Source organism: Cyanistes caeruleus, unplaced genomic scaffold, assembly GCF_971803275.1.
Source record: "Cyanistes caeruleus unplaced genomic scaffold, bCyaCae1.hap1.1 HAP1_SCAFFOLD_468, whole genome shotgun sequence".
NCBI classification, from domain to species: Eukaryota; Metazoa; Chordata; class Aves; order Passeriformes; family Paridae; genus Cyanistes; species Cyanistes caeruleus.
Genome location: NW_028256190.1, coordinates 1 through 22,201, shown reverse-complemented (window position 1 = coordinate 22,201; position 22,201 = coordinate 1). Strand labels below are relative to the sequence as shown.

The 22,201-nt window shown below is 42.6% G+C and overlaps 1 protein-coding gene across 2 annotated transcripts; it reads left to right on the top strand.

Annotated features, from left to right (window-relative positions):
• The first annotated feature begins 486 nt into the window (after positions 1–486).
• On the top strand, positions 487–21,880 carry LOC147645367 (MICOS complex subunit MIC19-like). 2 transcript variants are annotated; one of them, XM_086874696.1, is made up of 3 exons: positions 487–906; positions 2,436–2,511; positions 20,886–21,003. In XM_086874696.1, the coding sequence occupies exons 1-3, from the start codon at positions 502–504 to the stop codon at positions 20,981–20,983; spliced, it is 579 nt and encodes a 192-aa protein (XP_086730822.1). In that variant the 5' UTR covers positions 487–501; the 3' UTR covers positions 20,984–21,003. The 2 variants fall into 2 exon arrangements, with proteins under 2 accessions (XP_086730822.1, XP_086730823.1); XM_086874697.1 differs by having other exon boundaries at positions 729–906; positions 2,436–2,505; positions 20,886–21,880.
• Positions 21,881–22,201: the final 321 nt, after the last annotated feature.

The window sequence follows — 22,201 nt, the reverse complement described above, 5'->3', positions numbered from 1 at the left end:
CTGTGCTAATGGGAATTTCACGTGGAAAAGGGGATGAGGCGCCAGCTCAGATCCAGGGCTGCAGCAAGGCCCTGGGGCATTCACCCCACAGCACACCAGGGAATCATGGAATTGTTTAGGTTGGAAAATTCCCCTCAGACCATCGAATCCAACCATTCCCAGCACTGCCAGGGCCGCCATGTCCCCATGCACATGGCTTTAAATCCCTCCAGGGATGGGGAGTCCACCTCGGCTGGACAAGCCCTTTCCATGAAGGAATTTTCCTAATGTCCACCCTGAGGCTCTCCTGGCCCAGCCTGAGGCCGTTCCCTCTCCTCCTGTCCCTGTTCCTGGGAACAGAGCCCGACGCCCCTGGCTGTCCCCTCCTGTCAGGGAGTTGTGCAGGGCCACAAGGTCCCCTCTGAGCCCCTTTCCCAGCTCCCTGAGTCGCTCCTCAGAGGATTTTCAGCACTCCTGAGGTGCTGGCGGCCGCTCGGGTGCCCCACAGATTCAGGGCCAGGCATGACTACATTACCCAGCGTGCCCCGCGCTAACGGGCACGCCCACCCCCTTCCTCCCTCCGTAGAGCATCACGGGACTTGTAGTCCTCGCGCCCCATGTGAAGTTCGTCCCGAAAAAGTTCCCGCACCTTTCCGGGTGCCCGTCGCCCCCCAGCAGGGAGGGTCTGCGCCGTTTCCATGGCGACGCACAGGCTCAGCCAATAGGGAGCGGCGTTCTACGGGCGGGGGCGCGCGGCGGACCAATGGGGCGCGGCGTTGCTGCGGGGCGCACTGGCAGCGCGCTCGCCCAGTCTCCTTGGGGCCGTCCGTGTGTCCGCGGGCCGAGATGGGCAGCGGCGGCAGCACCCGGCGCGTCACCTTCGAGGCGGACGAGAATGAGAATATCACCGTGGTCAAGGGCGTGCGGGTGAGCGCGGGGCCGGCTCGGGGCTCGCCAGAGCGCTGCAGGCTTGGCCTGGCCCCGGCTCCCCTTCCCACTCTGCCTCTCCCCTTCTGCCTCCGCCGTGTCTGCCCCTGTCCCCGCTCCCGCCCCGCTCCCCTCCTTGTCCCGCAGTGATTTCCCCTCTGGCCCGCCCAGTGGGAACAGGGAGCCGTGTGCCCCGCGTGGTGACCCCTTCCAGCGGAGAGCTGTAACCACGGGAGCTGGGTTTGCCTTTCCCTGACCTCCACACGCCGGAGCTCCTCCCTTTCCCGTGTCCTGCTCCCGTGCCCGCCGAGGATCCGACTCCTGCCCGCTGTCTCTGCTGATCATCGCTCACAGCGTGCTTTGGCCTGGAAGGGACATCAGAGAACACCCAGTGCCACCCCTGCCATGGGCAGGGACTCTTCCACTGTCGCAGGTTACTCCAAGCCCTGTCCAGCCTGGCCTTGGACACTTCCAGGGTGGCAGGAATGCCGTCCCTGCTGTCTGTACTATCCCAGAGTAGAACTTGTGACACAAGGAACTTCGGGAATTCTTGCAGCTTAGGAATTTTTCCTATGTCAGGCACCGTGTAGCTCATACGAGGAATGATAATAACAATTATTGCTGCTTTTAGGGAGGAGAGGTGTTGGAGGAGCCCTGGGAGTTCATTCTGTTTCAGCAAACTGATGTTTTCAATTTCTGGTCATTTAATGCTCTTGAGTAAATAGGTGACAGTGATAAAAATGTAGTACAATTTATACATTCCATATAGAGTGGAGTTTATGTGCTCTGAAACATGGCATAGCCTGCCCAGAGAAGCTGTGGCTTCCCCTGGATCCCTGGAAGTGTCCAAGGCCAGGCTGGACAGGGCTTGGAGCTGCCTGGGGCAGTGGGAGGTGTCCATGTCATGGGCATGGAATTTAAAGCTCTTTAAGGTCCATTCCAACCTAAATAATTCTGTGATTTGATGACAGAAGTTGGAAACCAGACGTTCTTAATGCTAATAATTCTGTCCCTTTTGTTAATTTTATCTGTGGGCTTCCATTGACCTGAAACTGGAGGCTGCTCTTGCTCTGTTGGATTCTGCACAATTTGAGTATTTTTCTGTGTGCTTGTGTCAACGTTGGAATGAGCTTTATGTTCAACTGTGACCGCTTCTGTTGCACAAGTCCTTGGAGGGCTTTCCCAGGATGAAATTCTTCCTGGGTTGAGTGCTCTGCACCTCAGAAAGGCAAATTAAATCACTGAGAAAGGCAAAAATGCTCATTAATTACCAGCAACATTTCCAAAGGTGTTATTTCCTTTACTCTTCCCTGTATCCTCTGTGAGAGTCAAAATCACCTTGTTCTGTTTAATTGTTCGTAGCAGTCACCTCACAAATAAGGAGATTGTTTTGTGCTGGGGATTGAATTTTAGCAGCTGTCATGTCTTGCAGAGAGGCTTCAGGCTCTGTTTTTATAAAGTTTTATTCCATTTGGAGGGGAAATGGGGATGAAGAAGGAGCTAAAGTGTGTCCCTGTTGTGTTTTGCAGTTGTCCGACAGCCTCATCGATCGGATGAAGGAACCTTCCTCAGGCAGTGGGAGACAGCACCGAGGATCAGGTGCAGGTTTGCTCCTGCTTTTCAGCTTTTAATGTGAAAAAAGAAATCAAATCTGCCCTTCAGAGCATCGTAATGAACTCATTGCCCTTTTGCATAGATGATTTTTTTGACATTAACTTTTTGGCTCATCTTTAGCTTGTAGACTTTTAGAGGAGTTAAGTTCCTCTTTGTTTCCTTCTGCCTGACATTCAAGTGTAAAACACAAATTAGACTTGGCTTTCCACACTGTTATGCACTGTTAAAAACTTAAAAAACTCCAAAACACCCCAGAACAAGCAAATATCCAAATATGTCTTGAGTTCTGAAGGGAAAATTCTTGGTGCTTTAATCAAAACTGACTTTTAGTCTGGGAAGGTTCTGCTGAAAGACTCTTAAGCAAATATTAAAAGAAGAATATGCTCTTTTCCTACCCTGGAATGGTGGAAATAAGTGATGTACAGCTCACACAGATCAATGGCTTTCTTAACTCCTTATATTTCATTATTGAGGGCTGTTGAAATGCATCAAACCTCATGCCAGGGATGCTGTGCTCTCATTTAAAATCCTTCAGCACAGCGAGCACGACGCAGCCGCTGCAGGAGTGAGGAGCAGTGGCAGAGATAGGAACAGGTGATTTGTGGACTCCCTGAAACCTGGAAAGTTCAAGTAAGGCTCTCCTCAGTGCTCCAGAAATGTTCACGAGAGCAGAATGCCCAGAATTCCTCAAGGACCTTTTGCCTTGATGCTTACAGGAAATCCCAACAAACTCAGCACTGATTAAACACCAGTCCTGTGGCAGCCTTGCAGCAAGACTTGAGTAAACAGAATTTAGTATATTTTTTTTTTCTGGAGCATAAATTTGGTTTCCTGTTAATTGGAGGGGTCTGTCCCAGAATTCCAGAGTGGTTTGGGTTGGAAGGGACTTTAAAGATCCCTTTATTCCAACCCCCTGCAGTGGTCAGGGAGCCATGGACACAAAATCATCTTTCTTAATTTTTTTTTAAAAACAGTAGCTTTTTCATTGTGTCCCTGTATTTCACTGTGGTGAAGAAATTACTTGAGATAAAGGATTTTTATGGAACAACACTTGAATGTCTTTCCTGTGGTGTTTGCTGCTCACCCTTAAATGTGATTGATGGGAATGGTCTTGTGAGCAAACTCCTGGGATTTTGGGGTGTGGGAGGGCTGTAACACCCCAGGAATTCTCTGCTAATTCACACTGTTGCATGTCTTGAGCTTTCAGTTTTGTTTCTCTTTGCGTGTGGGAAATGGTACTTTTTTAAAAATTTGGTTTTGATTAGTCAATTGTTTTTGTTTGTTTTGGGTTTTTCTTTTTGTTGAAAGACTTGGAGTGAGTCCAGAATTCACCAGGGGCATGGAGCACCTCTGCTATGAGGAAAGGCTGGGACAGTTGGGATTCTTCAGCCTGGAGAGGAGAATTTGGGGTGACCTCATTGTGGCCTAAAGAAGGCTGGAGAGGGACTGGGGACAAGGCCTGGAGGGACAGGACACAGGGAATGGCTTCCACTGCCAGAGGGCAGGGATGGATGGGATCTGAGGATGGAATTGCTGGCTGGGCTGGAATTCCCAGAGCAGCTGTGGCTGCCCCTGGATCCCTGGGATGTCCAAGGCCAGGCTGGACAGGGCTTGGAGCACCCTGGGGTAGTAGGAGATGTCCCTGCCATGGCAGAGGTGGAATTAAAAGCTCTTTAAGGTCCCTTCCAGCCCAATTCCAGGATTCCGTGAATTGTTCGACCTTCTCGAGCTTGGGAAATGTTAAATGTATTTTTCCTTTAAGAACTTGTGATTTTGGGGAAGTGCTTCTGTATCCCAGAGAAAGAACTCTACAAAAATAAGATGTCTAGGGGAGAAACGTTAGAGCTCTTAAACCCAGCCCTTTCTTCCAGGCCAGCTTTTGGTGGAGGAATAATGCATTAAGTTACGTGAAAGAATGAGTGTCCTGTTGCTTGCCAATAATGATGAATTTATTGACTTCAGTTTGGGGTCAGAAAATGAAATTACATCCACTTACACTGAAATCTGACATCTAAAGACAATGTCTGAAAGCATCTCAGCTTGCTTGGCTCACTTGCTGGCTTCTGAGTAATATTAAATGCACTAAAATATTTAACAAGTGTAAAATCTTTCAAGCCTGTCTGTAATTCCTAAAGCAATATTGATGGAAAGTCATTTGGTCAGACAATGAGGTTTTGTTTTTTTTTTCTTGAGTGTGTATTATACCTAAACCTTCAGACAGAGGGAATGGTTTCATTCACTTTAGCTTAGTGGATATTGGAAAAAATAATCATTTGTTAGGGGAAAAAAAGAAGAAGAAATGCTTAAATTATCCAGAGTATCAGTATCTCAGACAGTAATTTTTTTTCTCCCCTTTGCAGAAACAGATTCTGTTAAGGGCACAGAGGGTTTTTCTCCTTTTTTAAACTGTATTTGTTATTATGTCCTCATTAAATGAAGCAGCCAAGGCCCTCTGTCACAAAATATTGTGTAGGGGTGTAAAATGGGCCCTGCTGGTTCCTCCTCGGGAGCTGGATCATAGATTGTTTTCATGGATTAATTTTTCAGGATTGGTGTCTTTATTTCGTGTTTCTGTCTGGTTTTGGATGGTGTTTCAGTGGCTGTGGATACCTTGTGGCAGTAAGAAAAATGTAAAGATATTTCTGGGATGTTCAGGAATGAGGATTTGGAGTGTTGGGTTCTAATTAGAGACAAACTCAGGATTTAACTGAACTTTAGGAGAGCAAACTTCACTTTTTGGTTGTGAGGTCACATTGGAGAAAGCTCTTAGGGACACATGTGGGGAAGGTGGGAGATCCTTAAGGACATCCTGTTCCTGGTGCATGGAAGCACATTCCAGTACTCAGGAAAATTAAGATTATTAATTTTTTTAATTTAATGTTTTTGAAGAGTTGCAGCATGTCCTGATGATATTAGTAATTATGGATAGCTGGATACTGCATGAAAAACTGAATTTAAGACCAGAATGTCTCGGGAGAAATGAGAGGGAGGCTCTGTAGTATTGTTTGGGAGAATTATTTTGTGTTTTCAGTTTCTGTGAGCACCTGGAAGTTGAGAGAGTTGGGCTGAATTTCTGCCAGTTAAGCAAGAATCCTCTGCAAATAATCCCTGGCAGTTCTTTGCCCTTTCATGTATTAATTGCTTCCATCCACCTTTTGTTCCAACAGCACTTTTTCTCTGCATGACCTGAAAGATGAAATAAACTGACATTTGTGATGTTACTTTCTAGAATTCCTCTTATTTTTAGAACAGGAAAAAAACCATAGGTTTGGCAGTGCCTGGGTTGATTCCCTTTGCAGTGAGACACCTGGAAAGCTCAGGAAGTTCCCAGTGTGGATTTTCCAGCTTCCTTCCTGCAGCAGGAGCCAGGAGAGCTTGGGTTTTGTATTTGTGTTTATTTGCTCTCCTCTATTTTGCAGCTCTGGGAATTCTTTCTAAAAAGAGTTTTAAACTTGTACTGGAAACCTGAAATAAATCAGGTGGAACCCTCAGGCAACACTGAGATGGTTGTGGATCACGATGGCCTTAAAGGCCATGATTTGCTTTTCATAAATTAAAATGCTTAATATTAATAATAATATTTTGCTACTTTTTTGTCACAGAGTTTTTGGAGATGATTTGCAGTGATGTGCCTTGATATCCTTTGGGTTAAAGGTATTGATGGAAGTGTTTTATTGTCCAGAGGTGAAATGTCTTTGGCTGCTAAAAGGTGCCAAAGTTTTAGTGCTGGAACAGCAAATCTTTACTGGAACTTGACATTCCTGTCACTGGATTGCAGGAGAATAGGGAAGATGGAACCATGGACTGGGGTTGGAGGAAGTGCTGCAGAAATTAATGTTTTTCTGTCTAGGTGATGTGCTGTGGGTGCTTTCAGATGGCTGGGTAAGCCCTTGTCAAATGGTGCTGAAATTCCAGGGAAAAACTGGCAAATCATGGGAGTTGAATATGAAAAATATCCATAATTGTATAAAAGGAACGTGCCCCATCCCTGGAAGTGTCCCAGGCCAGGCTGGACAGGGCTGGGAGCACCCTGGGACAGTGGAAGGTGTCTCTGCTGTGGCAGGGGTGGCACTGGATGGGCTTTAAGGTCCCTTCCAACCCAAACCGTTCCATGAACATCCAGAACCTGGTGAATTTTCATCTTGCAAGGCATGAATGAAAAAGCTGGATTACTCCTTGGCACCGTATTCCCAACATTTGTGTTATTCCCAAGCAGCATTTGGAATGTCCACTGACACTGCTGTTGATGCTGTTGGGATCTCAGCAGCCCTGGGCTGCCTGCTTTAGCTGCTTTCTGAGTGCTGAGACATCCTCTGGAATGAGGTATTTTACACTAAAGGCAAGCAGGAATAAAAAGCAAAAGATGTTGGAACATTTCCTGCAAATGTGGTGTTTTTAACCTCTAATTGATGTTACAGTGAACCTCATCTGCTGATGTCCATTATTATCCTAACGTGGTGTGCATTGATCTAAACCACCAGAAACTCCCCACAAGAACAGTTTAATAATACAATTAAATATATTTAAATATGCTCCAAGAAATGCCACTTATGTTAACATGAACCTGACGTGATACAAATTTGGGTTGGGTGAAGGAAGTTCTTTACAGTGAAGGGGCACAGGTTGCCCAGAGAAGCTGTGGCTGGCTCTGGATTCCCTGAAGGTGTCCAAGGCCAGGTTGGATCAGCCTGGGATAGTGGAAGGTGTCCCTGGCAGGGGGGACTGGACCAGCTGAAAAGTCTAAAATCCATCCCAAACCATTTTGGGATTCTGTGTTTCCCTGACCGTGCAGTTAACGAGCCAGGCCAGATATACCAGAGGTTTCTCTGTCTCTCCCTTCCTCTTTTTGTTTCTTTCCTTGGAATTAAATAAACCTGCTCAACTTTGTATGGGAAAAGTGGCCCCTGTGTGGGAGGCATTGAAGGCTGGAATTGCAGGGAGTGATTCCCACCCCACTTCTGCTCCCACTGTTGCTTTATTGGCTGTTATTCAGTGTTGGAAAGGGAACTAAAGAAATAAATTCTGAGGTTTCCAAGGGTTCTGCAAATGGAGGAATTCAGTTTTTCAATCTGTAGGATTGAACTGTGGTTTTGTTTTGTTTCCCTACGTGAGGTCCAGGGCAAAAGCCAATTTATCCCATGACTATTGTCAGATATCAGGGGGACATTTAATTGATTTAATGGTTTCTTATTTTACATCTGATGGAAAACATGGCCTATTCCAGATAAAATTTAAAGGAAGAGCCCTGGATGTGCCAGGTCCTGTCCTCATATGTGGAAGTAAATAGGTCTCAGGCACACTCATTGCATTGACAGTCACTTTCTTCGATAGTTTTTGCCTTTTACAAATGATTTTCTGCGTTTGGCTTCTTGCAGAGAGGCAGAATTTATTTTTCAAGGAACCTTCATTTAGAAACGTCACTTTTTGTTTCCATCTATTCTTAGAAGCAGGTAATTTTTATGTACTGCCTTCCATGTGTTTTTTGGGTCTCTGGTGGATTTGGGGAAATTAAATTTCATGCTATTCTGCTTTAGGCTGCCTGTGCTCTATTAGGGTTTGCTGAGTGCAGACATTGCCTCTCCAAATCTTGTGTAGCACACAAATAAAGGGATTTTTGTCGTAGCTGCTGTTTAACAAGCACATCCAAAGTATTTGCTTAGCAATGGCCTGTGAGTTAAAAGTTAAAACCTTCTGCTTTTTAGTACAGGAGCACAAGATTTGTGCTTGTTAAAGCCTCATCTTCCAGTGCTTAGCAGGAAAATCATTTTGGAAAACAACTGTTGGTGGCTGGTGTGTGATTCTTGTATTAATTTCTACTAAGCTCAGTTCAGGAGGAAGAATTAAGTTCATGGAGCCCTTTGCAAAACATCAGGAAATAATGAGTTTTAAGGACTGGATCTCTATGTGTTTATGGATGGAAGTTGTGCCATTGCCTTCTATTGGTTCTGAGTAAATTGTTTTGTAGTTAAATCCTGGCAAAGTTCTAGGACTTTGAGCCCAGCCTTAGGCTGAGCTTGCTGAAAATGCAGCCAGAGTTTATCTACTGTTTATAAGCCAGACTTGAGTGGTAGGGTTTTTGATTTTGGGGGTTTTTATGTATGTTAAAATTAAGTATAAACCTATCTCACAACATGTTTTGATTTTTTTCCTTTAATTTTTCCTTAATTTCAGTTACTTTATGCATTAAAGATCAGAAAATGCCTGTTTGGGACCCTTTTGTCGTGGTCTTTGTTAGAAATCTCCCATGTGTGTTCTTGCAGAATTGTCTGTGTTTTGTCCTATTCCTCCTTTGTCCTTCAGAGACCTTCCTGGGATTATAGGTCAGAAAGCCCAGATAGTTGTTTCAGATAAAGAGCTTTGCATTTTAAGGATTTGTTGGTCCTTTAGAGCAGTTTGAATGATTTTTTTCTTTTAATCTTAATAAAAAGCATTGACAATTTTAACGAGATAAACCCAATGAGTAAATTAGAGCTGTTTGATTTCACCAACACAAGACTTGATAGCACCAAGCAATGAAATTGTCATTCTGCTGTGTGGAATCCTCTCTGTTTTTATTGTACAACAGATATTCTTACCTAAATTTATCTTTGCACTGACTGAAGGAGCAGAGTTTAAGTGCATTTGTTTCCTTTCTATTATTGAAATATAACACTTGTTAGATGTAACACGACTTCAGCAGCACGAGGAGACCTCCAAGTAATAAAACCTTTAGGTTTTAATAGCAAATTGCTACTTTTCTTCCCATCTCAATTTATTTACCAGCCAGAGACTCCTCAGTGTGGTAGAAAAGAACACTTTAAATGGACGATTTAATCACATTAAGATGAAAAGAAAAGCTTTGTTTTATTCTTTCATCTTCAGGCTGCAGCAAAGTGTTCCTAAAGCTCTTCATCACTTGTCAGCTGAGGCAGGTTAAGTGTTTTGTTGGTGCTGCTGCTTGAAAGCTTTGTGCAGTTGTTTTTTAGTTAAACAGGAGGTACCACTTAGAGATCCTTTTCCTCAGCCTCGGGGGAATGGGAAAAACTTTCCATTGCCACAATTTATTTTTTTTCCCCATCCTGTTTCTCTTGTGTTGCAAACTCCTTGACTTTCAACGGTGTCATATTCAAGTTTTGGCCAACACCAGGCTGAAAATTAGGCTGCAGATATTCCTACCTGTTGGTTGAAATTGAAATTTAAAGGACTGAGCAAAGGACATTTCTTCCCTTTTTTAATTTTATTTTATTTGCAAGGTTTGTTGTGTTCCTCTCTGGCAATGCTTCACAGAGCCGATTTATCAGATTCTCATTTTTAGCTTCATTAACCACTTTTGATTTCACCTTGTGTTAATCACCTAAAAACAAGCATTTAATCTCAGCTGCTTTTTTAGGGTGGGAGATGGTGGTTCTTCCTAGAAAGGTTCTGCTTCTCCTTTTATCTCTGGAACTTTTTACTGAAGGATTTGAATAGTTTGTCCAAGATGCTTCAATTTCCCCCCCCCCCCCTTTTCCCCCCCTTTTTCCCCCACTTTTCCCCCCTTTTTTCCCATTTTCCCCCCATTTTCCCCCCATTTTCCCCCCATTTTCCCCCCATTTTCCCCCCATTTTCCCCCCATTTTCCCCCCATTTTCCCCCCATTTTCCCCCCATTTTCCCCCATTTTCCCCCATTTTCCCCCCTTTTTCCCCCCTTTTTCCCCCCTTTTTCCCCCCTTTTTCCCCCCTTTTCCCCCCCCTTTTCCCCCCCCTTTTCCCCCCCCTTTTCCCCCCCCTTTTCCCCCCCTTTTCCCCTCCTTTTCCCCTCCTTTCCCCCCCCTTTTCCCTCCCTTTTCCCTCCCTTTTCCCTCCCTTTTCCCTCCCTTTTCCCCCCTTTTTCCCCCCTTTTTCCCCCCTTTTTCCCCCCTTTTCCCCCCTTTTTCCCCCCTTTTTTTCCCCCTTTTTTCCCCCTTTTTCCACTTTCTCCCCCCTTTTCCCCCCTTTTCCCCCCTTTTCCCCCTTTTTCCCCCCTTTTTCCCCCCTTTTTCCCCCCTTTTTCCCCCCTTTTTCCCCCCTTTTTCCCCCCTTTTTCCCCCTTTTCTCCCCTTTTCCCCCCTTTCCCCTTTTTCCCCCCTTTTTCCCCCCTTTTTCCCCCCTTTTTCCCCCCTTTTCCCCCCCCCTTTTCCCCCCCTTTTCCCCCCCTTTTCCCCCCCTTTTTCCCCCCTTTTTTTCCCCCTTTTTTCTCTTCCCCCCCTTTTCCCCCCTTTTCCCTCCCTTTCCCCCCCTTTTATCCCACTTTCTCCCTTTTTATCCCACTTTTTCCCCTTTTCCACCCCTTTTTCCCTTATTTTCCCCTTCTTTTATTTTTTCCTTTTTTTTCTTCCCCTCCTTTCCCTCCCCTCTTTTCCCCCTCATTTTCCCCCCCACTTTCCCCCCTTTTCCCTCCTATTTTTCCCCCTTTTTTTCCTCTTCCCCCTCTCCTTTCCCCCTGCCATGAGAGGGAGGCAGTTTTTCCTTGGTAAAAGTCTCCATTATCCCTGATGCTGCTGTCTGACATTTCTCAACAAGGAGAGGTGGCACCAATTCAGGAAATTTAAGGAGGAAAAAAGTCATTATCAGGAGAAATGGGTAGGAAGAATTAATAGGCAGTGGTTATTTAGATTTTGGTGTTTATCAGAAACCTGTGGAAGCTGGAATTTTTTGGGGGAGCACCATTTACATCAGATCACGTTGGTCAGAACTTGGTGGTTTTGTGTCAGTGTCAAACACATTTATTTTTGCTTTTATTCTACTCTTGTTGGCAGAAGAAAAGAAAATGTTCTTCTCAAAGTGAACCTCAGGAATTCCTGAATTATCTGGGAGCATCTTTGTGATAATCAGATTATTCTTTTTCCTTAAGATTTTCATAATTCAACTCTGCAACCTCTTTTTTTTCCCCTGTAGTACTTTGGTTTTCTTCTTGTTTGCAATCTGTAACACTAAAAAAACACCATTTGTAGTAAGTATTGCATCAGCTGAGACCAGTTATTGGTACAAGTGATTTTTATTAGCAGATGTCATTGCAATTCATTAAAAATGCAGGTGTTGGATTAATGATGTTGTGAGAATTTCAAGCATTTCAGCATTATCTTTTATTTTTATACAATTTCTGAATAATGAAAATAGCTATAAACACCATAATTACATATTGTTTACAGCCTGTTTTCAATTATTATTAAAAGCAGCAGTACAGGGCTGAATATTGGGCTGAAAACACACATTTCAAAGTTGACAATGCTGGAGCTTTGTGCTGATAATTTCACAAAAAAAGCTGGTTTTGCTGGAGTTGGAGAAAAAACATCAAAATATGTGTGAGTCACCTCCAGTTTCCTTGAGAGAAATAAATCCTTGTGCCTCTGCAAGGAGTTCCTTGAGGGTGCAGATATTTGAAATGTGAATATTGGCTATTTCCAAGCTGACTTCTTGGCTCCTGCTGTTCATATTACATGAAATAAATGGGGTTTTTTTCCACTTGGTCACTGAATTCACTTCCAGATTATCCTCCAAAATAAACAAGCTGCAGTGTTGGAATATGGAAATCTTGTCTTCTAGGAATAAGGAAATACTTGGAAATTCTCCTTTTTAAAAGTGATTCTCATGTCCAGGACTCTGTACAAATGTTTAAATCCTTCCTCTCATCCCTTCTCCAGTCAGCAATTCCAAGCCTGAACACGCTGGAGTTTCCATCAGAGCTGAATAAACAAATTCTTCAATTATGGTTTTCTCTGCTCTGATGGATCCTTTGTAGCAGGTTTTGTTATCACCTGACTGAATGAACAGGAGATGAGATTTGAGCACACCACAACAGCTGCTAAAGATCCACTTATTTCTCACTGCTGCTTTCTTTGTACCCGATTTGAGATGAAGTGATTGCTTTCAGAATTTGTGCGGCCTTTTGGTGCCCATATCATCGATAAATGAAATTAGGGCTTGATGTGGAGATAGTCACCTTCTTTAGTTTTCTCAATATTCAGCTTCTGCTGGTAAAATTTTTTTAAAATCCCTTTAAAATTTAGTGCTCAGGTGTTAAATGGCTTTAAGTGTACAATGTGGAATTTTGATATCCTGATTTATCCTCCCATGGAACTCCCAACCACTGAAAAATCTGTTTAATGGGATCAGCAGAGGTATTGATGAGTGTTATCTTCTTTTTTCTTTCATTAACCTTTACCTGTAAGGACACTTCCATTGCTTGGTTTTTTTCACAGGATTACGGATTCTTACCTTTTTCCTCTCCCTTCTCTCCCAGAACAGCTTTTAAAGTTATTAACTGCTTTTAGCCACAGATTTCTCAAGGATAATTAATTTATTCACATGTTTTTTTGGAATCTTGGGAATGGATTGGTGTCAGTGACAGAGTTTTGTGGCATTCATAAAAACTTCCTCAGAGGGATGTGCTCAGGCCAGATGGGGAAAATTCACAGTGGACGTGGATCTGCTGCAGAATGGTCACACAACCTGTCTTAAAACACCTTTTCCATCATTATTGTGCACTTGCTTTTTCCACAATTCTTGTCTTTTCCTGGTTTAATTGCAGATTTGCTTCTGAGTCCCACCTGCTTCCCCTTCCACCTTAGCAACGCTTCTAAAATTCTGCATTATTCTTTCCAATCTTGCTGGATTTCTTCACTCATTTAGGTTGGAAAAGACCCTTAAGATCATGGAATTATCAACTGGTTTGGCTTGGAGAGACCTTAAAAATCATTTTGTGCCATGGGCACCTTCCACTGTCCCAGGCTGCTCCAAGCCCTGTCCAGCCTGGCCTTGGGCACTTCCAGGGATCCAGGGGCAGCCACAGCTTCTCTGGGCCCCCTGTGCCAATATCACCACCTTAAAAAAATTATTTATGTCACACACATTTAATCTGTGACGTCCAGGAACAACTGGACATGGCACTTAATGAATGCTTTTAATTAACATCAGTTGAAATGAGTGGTAGGTGCAGGTTTGGGGTGTGCTGAGCTATAGAAGCAGAGCCACCTGCCCCACAAAGAGTTGGAATGTGAATATTTGACAGTAAAATTCCGTGCCTGGAGCCTGTATTCCTGCCCGTGGAAAAGTACAAAAATACCCTCCCTGAAGGCCTTTGTGAGTGAGTGATCAGCAGCTTTGTGATCTCCTGATTCCTGCCCAAAGTGGCTCCAATCCAGAGCTGAAATTGGGGAAGATTGACTTTTCAGTGCCACTGATAGTGCACAATCACAGCTGGAGGCTCCTCCTTAGAGGTGATGGTGGTGGATGAACTGAACATCAAACTTTGCTATTTTTGTAGCCCTGGCGGTGCAGGGAGGCCCATTTGGGAGTGTTGGACTGAGCAGGAGTGGTTGGCAATTCTTTGCCATTAGTGGTGACTTCTAAGAGATGTTTCAGTTAAAAAGCCCTTTTTACTTACCTGCCACGTGTAAAAATCTATAATTATTTCCCTGCCCTCTGCAGTGGTAGATGGAGTTTGCTGAAATACATGTGAAGGAATTTAAAACAGATTTTGTTCAAGAAGATGAAAAGAACACCAGTAAATTTCCCTGCACTGTCAGATAAAATAGCTTTACAATAAACTTCTGAACCGTAAAGATCAGGAACTGGACAACTTAAATTGTCCTGAAAGGACACCACATGCTTAATCCTCTTGAAAGCAGAATCATCAAATCCTTCTTATCATTGCTTACAATATGATTATTATTTTTTTAATGTTGAATTACGGAATCCTGATGCTTTTATCCATTGTGCTCCACAAGAAAAGCCTTCCAGTGTGTGTGGAGCAGGGATTACTAAAACAGCTGAAATGGGAATTTTCTCCACTGCTGTATTCAGTTTAATGCAGGGATGGTATTTTAAAGGTGTTTGATAGTTCTGTTTCATTATTTTTTATTAATTATTTTAAATTAACAGGAGGGCAAAAAATGACTTATGGCTAAACAGCTGCTGAAATAAGTTATTATCTCTATATTTGATTGCAGAGGTGGGGGGAAGGATGGGTTATGAAAAAGGTTTGGTTGAAATAATTCCCTCCCTTCCAGAGGCATCGAGAACAATTGAAAAAGTCACATTAAAACTCCAGACAATCATTTATTCACACAGCAGGAGTTCCTGCAGAAACTAAAAATTAGGGGAATTTTTATTAACTGGCTTTTTTAACTCAGTGCACTTACTGGTAGGAAATCCCTGATTTTATGGGCTCTCAGATATTTTGAGATGTGTTGAACATATTTCGTGTTTCTTCTCTTGCACAGCATCTCTGTGTCTGTCACCTGTTTATCAGATTTAAATCCTCCAAGACAGGATATTTCAAAATATCAAAAATGTGTCAAACCCACATATTTTTGGTAGTGTGAATCTCAGAAACGAATTAATTTTGTAAAACAGAGCTGTTAGCACAGGCAGGTAGAACCTAATTCAAAGAATCACAGGGGAAAACCTCCTAATCCTCTTTTTTTTTCCAGCCCCCTCATAAATCCAGTGTGATTTGCTTTATCCCAACATTAACAGGATATTGCAAGGAGAATATTCCAAATATAATAGGAACTAACTTTGTTTTGTTACTTCTAGACCACGCACTGTCTTGTTTCAAATTGAAATTAGTATAAATTGATTGATACCCACATTTACATTGGAAAACAGGGAATGTAATCTCTGCAAGAGCGCCTTTGGAAAGTAAAATATTAAATATTTTTAAATTATGCACACTTAATTGCTTTGTTTTTGTATTTCATTATCCTATGAGCTCGTTTGAAATATTCCTGCACATTACCAATATTTAACAGTTAATAAAAATTTCTGTCCTTGGAGGGGAGCATTGTTTGTACTGAATTCCTGATTGGAGGAAGTGCCTGGAATTGGGAATTTCAGTGGAAAAGTTGCTGGATATGTTGGAAGCTAAACTTGTATGAATCTGAAAGTAGAATTTATTCTTGAGAATGCTCTTTAAAAATAATAATAATAATAATATTATTTAAGAAAGCCCACAGCTGCTTGAATGCTGGGTTTTAAAGCACATAAATGACTTTTTTAGTGTTTTTAGGGTTTTCTTTCTGCTGGTGTGCTGAAGGGATGCTTCATTATTGTTTTCATCGAGTGCAAGGCTAATTTGGGTTATTTATAAGGTTAAAGATTATTTGAAACCCACTACATCTTTAGAATAATTCTCTGCCAGCAATACTGATCCACTTTAGTTACAACATTTTCCTGTTTTCTCTCCTGTGCTGCTCCCAGCAAACCCAGGGCTCTTTGAGAACTGAAAATGAAGGAAAGCAGAATAGATTTTAGGGTGTCTGTGTCTTCCCACCTGACTCAAGCACAGATTCATAGATTTCCTACAGCTTTTACTGACATTGGAATCATCTCTTCCACCATCCCAAATTGCTCCAAACCCCATCCAGCCCAGCCCTGGACAATTCCAGGGATCCAGGGGCAGCCACAGCTTCCCTGGGCAACCCCTTGCAGCATCTGAGGAAACAATTTCATCCCGTTGATACTGAAGATTTTTGTGTGACCTGTGAAATTTCGACCAAACCAGAGCTTTTAATTAGGCAGAAAGAATAAATCAAGGCTATTTGTATATTATGATATTTTCATTTTACACGTCTGAAGTTAAAATGTGGGTGGGAAATTGTTTAAATTGTGGAAGAGCCCTCAGTGTGAGCTGGGAAGGCAGCAGGCACGTGGGCTTCCCAATCCAATCTTTATCAGTGTCAATGCTGATAAATTAGGAATTTTTCTAGTGGCATCTTCATTAATTCCCCCAAAGCTGCCACTGCTCTGTGCCAGCAGCTGAGGAAGATGATGGGGCTGAAGGCAGCCCCGAGGTGCCCAAAGGATCTGGTTAAAATTCCCACTTAAAGGGATGGAAGAACTTCCCCTCGGATGGGATCCGTGGTTTGACTGCCCTGATGTTGGTTGTCAACACCAGATACCAGAGATGAAAGCAAGAAACTGCAGGAATGCACCAGGAATTGATTTTTCCAGCACAAAAAGGAATCTTCCCGTGGCTGGCAGTGGTTGGGAGGTACCTTGGAGCTGTGTTCTCTGTTTGGGGAGCGTTTCAAAGGGATTGTTGCGTTAAATCCATGAATTTTGGGGGAAGTGAAAGAGATTTTAGCGAAGTTTATCCTGGCTTGAAGTGTGGTGTGGAAAGACTGATTGAACTTGGTGCTGGAGGACGTGTGGAGGTGCCTCATTTTTAACTAATATTTCATATTTTTTAATTCTTTACACCCTCTCTTCCCCTTCAACCTTCTTCATTCTCATATTGGGTAAATCCAGAGGAGACCACAAATTTAATAAAGGGACTGGAACACCTCCCCTACAAAGAGAAGCTGAGAAACTTGAGGCTGTTCAGCCTGGGGAGGAAAAAAAGGTTGTGTGGAGATCTTTGAACAACCTTCCAGTACCTTGTTCATTTAACAGCAGTTTTCTTTTAAATAGCCAAGCTTAACTAGAAGGAAAAACAGAACTTGAGCATTGTGGTGTTTTTTGGGTTTATTTTTTTTAAAAAAATTTTCTTTTTTTTTTTAATTCATTATCTGAACATTAACTAGCTAAGTATTTTCTAAAAGGCATTTGATTGTATCAAACCTAAGTGTCTCTTCATTAATAACTTAATGCACCTGCCCTTTCCAGAGAATTTAGTGAAGGTGCCTGCTACTAAATGCTGTTTGCATTAATGGTTTTTTTTTCCAAATGCAGGGCTAATGGGCAGATTCCCAGCTCTGCAGGCTGGAAGTTATTTGAATAATTTGTCCATATCACATTCCTGATTTCTCAGGCTAACATTTCTGAGGCTGCAGGTGTCTCCTTTGCCTGAGGTTTGTTGTTTACCGCTCGGCGTGTAATCCTGACATCCTGCTGCTTGTTTCTTTTCCGCGAAGCAACTGCCGTAGGGAGAGAGGGAAAAGGGATGGATTTGGATCTTGTCATTAACAAGGGCTGAGGAGTTGGAGTCAAACAAGAGTTGTAAAACCCTTTGTGTACCAAACCCTTGTACAGGAGGATAAAATTGCTGCTGGTTCCTCAAGAATTGGCATCAGGTGAAGCTTTGCTCCCGTCCTGCTCATGGGTGGCCTTTGGAGTTCCAAGGCAGAGCACATTTTATGCATCTGAAACATCAGGCGCTGTTTGGAAGTGAGAAATCCTTCAGTCCTTTTTGCTCCTCTGTCCTTATCAGTTGTCCCTGAAAATTCCCAAAACCTTTTGAATCCTGGGAAATATCTTGGTTTTCTTGTTCCTTATTTGTCAGATTTGGAAGCACGAGTGGGAAAATAAATACAAAGGGTTAAGCAAATGGCTTTGCACAGTCTTTGTAAATATATTTTTAATAGGAACCAGGGTTTGTGGCATTTTAAAGTGGTGGTGGAATAAGCCCATGTCAGGTTTGACAAAGAACGTTGGATGGATTGGAATCTTGGTCTCTGGAGAAGACTGAATGGAGAAGTGTTGAAATCTGCATTTTCACAAGGGCACATAGTGACAGAACAAGGGGGAATGGCCTTAAGCTGAAGGAGGGTGGGTTTAGATTCGATTTTAGGATGAAATTATCTTTCAAACTTTCCATGAAGAATTAGTGGACAAATAAGAAAAATCAGGGTGCTGTATCCCAGAGGCCACCAAAATGGCAAAACCTCCTTGTGCTGGGACAGTCCCTGCTCGGTCTGCCCAGATCCTGGCAAGAGTTCTCTAGATTTTATCACTGCTGACCCTGTCTGGATTCCAGACTCCCACCAAAGGTTCTTCTTCTTTGCCCTCCACACTGGACAAGGGAGAAAAATTAAAATGAATAGAATTCCCATGGAATGTCAGCTCTGGAGCAGCTCCTGCCCTACCCTGGGTGTCTGCAGGGCTGTTCCTCTCTTAATCTCACTCCACTCTGCTCTGTCCAACTGCACAAGACTTTCTTTTCTCAAATCCTTTATCCCAGAGGCGTCACCACCACTCCTGGTTGGTCCAGCCTGGTGGATCCATCCTGGAGCAGGCTGGAATTGGCTCTGCTGGACGTGGAGGAAGCTCCCAGAAACCACCCCCAGTACCAATCCCACTCACACAAAGCCAATTGAACCCTTCTGTGTCTGGGCTGTTCCGTGTGGTGCCTCTCAGAGCCCTGGGCAGCCTCAGCTGGGGGTGCTCCATCCCCATTATCCCACTGCTTTTCCATTCCCATTATCCCAGGAAAGTGCTGCCAATCAAGCACCCATCCCTTGGCCTGCTGAGGGGCCAGAGCAGCTGTTCTGGAGTTCGGGGTGTGGTCCCTTTGTACATGAAACCCTCTCACGCTTGCTTTTGTGCTCCTGTAGGAGCAGGGCAAGCCCTGGGATGCAGGTGTGACCTGCCTCAATGTACCTGCCCCAAAATTTTCCCACTTGGTCTGCTCTGGGATGAAGCTGACACTGATTTCAGCATCCTGAGTAACTTCTGATATTAAAGAGGGTGGGAATGGCTATGCAATAATAATTTAATTTTTAATAGAATAATATTAATATATTAATATTTTAGCAGTCTTGCACCCCTCAGGTTTAACTTTCTCTAATAATTCAGTGGTCAGCTGTGTGTTTTTAATGCCTGTGTAGTGTGAGCAGAGATGGCCATCAGAAATGTTATTTAACATTTGATATTAAACAGTCTGTCCCAATCCTCTCTCAAATAAATTACCTTTTCTCTTTCTAAATGCTTCTTCCCCTAGAACAAATCCCTACTCCTTGTAGAACTGCATTTTATTTTTTTTATTTTTTTTTGGTTTTTTTCTTTTTTTAAACCAAAACATAATAAAGCTCCCATTTGGGGGCTACCCAATTATATCTTACAATAATTCTATTGAGTGATCTATAGCTCCACTTTTATTCTCTATTAGTATTTGGCTGATCGATGGGCAGCCTAATTGATTGTTAAGGTCAAATGTCTTTATTGGCTGCTGCCGGAATCTTTCCTCATTATGACATAAACCATCCTCTGGTCTGTTGGAGTTTTTGTACTCATTTTTGTACACCAGAACCATAAATTTCATTCTGTAGATGCTGGTGACCAAAATAATTAATGTTGTTACGTCAGTCAGGATAATCCAAATAAAAATCCTTTTTTACCCAGCTTTGTGCTAGAGATCTGTTGGAAGCTTCATATTTCCCTCTGAATTTTAATTTTAATATATTTTTAGGCTGAGGTCTCGCTGGTAATTGACAAGTCTTCCCCCACTTTTCCCTCTGTTTCTGTGATCTCAGCATTTCCTGAGCTCGGCACGATGGATATCGATTCCCGCTGCTTTTCCTAAGATGTTTCTAACTGGATTAGTTGGCCCAAACTCCCATAAAATTGGCTTTATTCATTCATAAAACTCTTTTGTGAGGCTGCTTTAGGATGAGCAGAATTGCTGGGAGTCTGAACTACAACAGGAACGTGGAATAACGATTTTGGATAATCTTTGCAGATAAATCCAGCTCCTGGAGATGAAGTCACAGAGATGCTGCAGTGCCCAAAAATGAACTTCCCTGCGCTTGACCTCCCCTAGCAGGACTTTTGTCACTGCTCCAAGGGTTGTGGCACCTTCTGGAATTCAGCAGCTCTTCTCTCCTGGGTGTTTTGGGGTGGGATCAGATCCTGGAGCTCTGGGCTCCCATGGAGGGAAATCTGAGCCAGGAGTGAGGGAATTCCCTGGAAATCCAGAGGTTCAGCTCGGTGTAGGTTGGGCTTTATTCCAGGCAGGATCAGGGTGAAACTGGTTTTTGGTGGTTTTGGAGATGTCTTTCAGCCTTGTAGGATTGGAGGATCTCCAGCTTTTCTCCCTCTATTCATATCCTTGAAAAAGTTGCTTCCCTGATTTTTTTGTTCTTAACCAGACTTTCATTGTTTCATCTGACAGAATCGAAGTGAAGGAAATATTCTTTCCATATCTGCTTGATTAAACAAAATCAGGAGAATTTGGGGCAAAATCTTTGTCTAGGAACGAGAAATATGAATATTTGGGATGTTGTAAGAGCTTTGTTGTGTAAAATGCATCTGAAAATACTTGATTTGTTACACAGAGATAATTCTTTTGGTTCTGTATGAATAAAAAGCAGCGTTTTATGACTTTACTGTTTATGCCTCTGTCTCATTCCCAGGGTTTTACTTTACAAAAACATATTTCTGAAGAAAATTATTTAATTTAATGTAAGTCCATGTTGTTTAATTTTCAAAAGATTACATTAATTGAAAAGCTGTGTAATAAGAAAATTTTTTTAAAGGCTCACTGGTGTTGTGCTAAAATTTCAAAGGTGGTTAAACCACAAGAAAGCAACTCCAACTGCTGTGAGGAAAAAAAGCAAATAACAATCGAGGGCACTGTATTATGCAGTTGTTACTGTAATTGGGAATAAGTTGAGTTAACATTTCATTGAATTTTCTTTTAATTGCAGCTAATGATGAAGAGCTGAAGAAAAGAATAGCTGAGGAACTGGCAGTGGAACGAGCCAGGCGAGAGACTGAAGCTCAGAAGAGGAGGTTGGTTCATTAATAACAGTATTTCAAACAAACTTGCACTTAATGCTTTTGTTTTATTTCTCTGCTTACTGGAAATAGCTGAATTCTGTGCCCTGGGACAAACTGGCTGTGAGAGCTCTGGGGGCTGCAGCAGGTTTGGATATTAAATCCATGTTCAACAACAGATGAGCTGGAATTTCCTTGTAAGAGCTGCTCCAAACTGTTGCTCTAAATCCCTTTTGACCTCTTGAGCGTGGCTTTTTTGCTGCCTTTTAAGCTCCAGCTTTGCTGATTTCTCTGGAGCCCAAATAATCTCTTTGTGCTGCAGAGACAGAGCAGGGCTGGGGTCCCTGTGGCCCTGGGGGCTGAGCAGAAATACCTTGGAACAGCAGCAGAAATGGGAATTCTGGAGATTCCTGGGAATTCTGGAGATTTCAGTGAGCTGCAGGGTGTTTCGAGATACTCTGAATATGGAAAATATTGTAATAAACCAGTTCACACCAGTAAAACCCTTTTGATTCCTTTCTGTATATTGAAATATCCCTTTCTTAGGTTTTTTTTTCTCAGAGATTGCAATGACTGTGAAAGCCTGGGCAGAGCCATTATTAGCAATTAAAAATTCCTCTTTAAATTTAGAAATTTTGATATCTGCTGAACTTCTTTGTTTATTTCTCCTTTCAGTGGTTGTTGTAAATAGATAACACAACACACTGAGTATAAATACAAATATTCCACATTGTCCTCTACTGAGAATGGGGAGAAAGGCTCATTATGATAGATTAAAAAAAATTAGGTTGTAATTAGTACTACTTCAACTGTCTGCATAGATCTCAGTTGTTTCCTACCCAGCATTCTGTTATTTAATTGAGTTAGGTTGATGGAGTATATAATTAGATAGGACTATATTAATGTCCCAGGGAAAAAAAAAAAATCAGACTTTCCTCTTTTTTTGCATCAGCAATAAAGGAAATCAATAAGTTAGAGTGAAATCCCCTTCTCTCCTCAACTGGGCTTTGACAGGAAAACTTGGGTTATTTTTGAGCTTCTTGAGTGCTCAAGACTTCAGCTGAATGGGATTAAAATATGGAAATATTTGGTTTGAAACTTCAGCATTTTCTCATGTGACACTTCCAGTACCTTCCAGAATTCAGCTTGCATTGGTCTGTGAAAGGAAGGGACAGAGTGGGTAAAATATCAAAATAAATTAATGATGATGATAAAGAAAGGAAAAATATCAAAACTTGTTAACAGC

Coding starts and splice junctions, on each gene's coding strand:
- LOC147645367 (XM_086874696.1), top strand. CDS start 502: ATGACTACATTACCCAGCGTGCCCCGCGCTAACGGGCACGCCCACCCC. Junction 907..2,435: donor CCGTGGTCAAGGGCGTGCGG/GTGAGCGCGGGG, acceptor TGTGTTTTGCAG/TTGTCCGACAGCCTCATCGA. Junction 2,512..20,885: donor GCACCGAGGATCAGGTGCAG/GTTTGCTCCTGC, acceptor TTTTAATTGCAG/CTAATGATGAAGAGCTGAAG.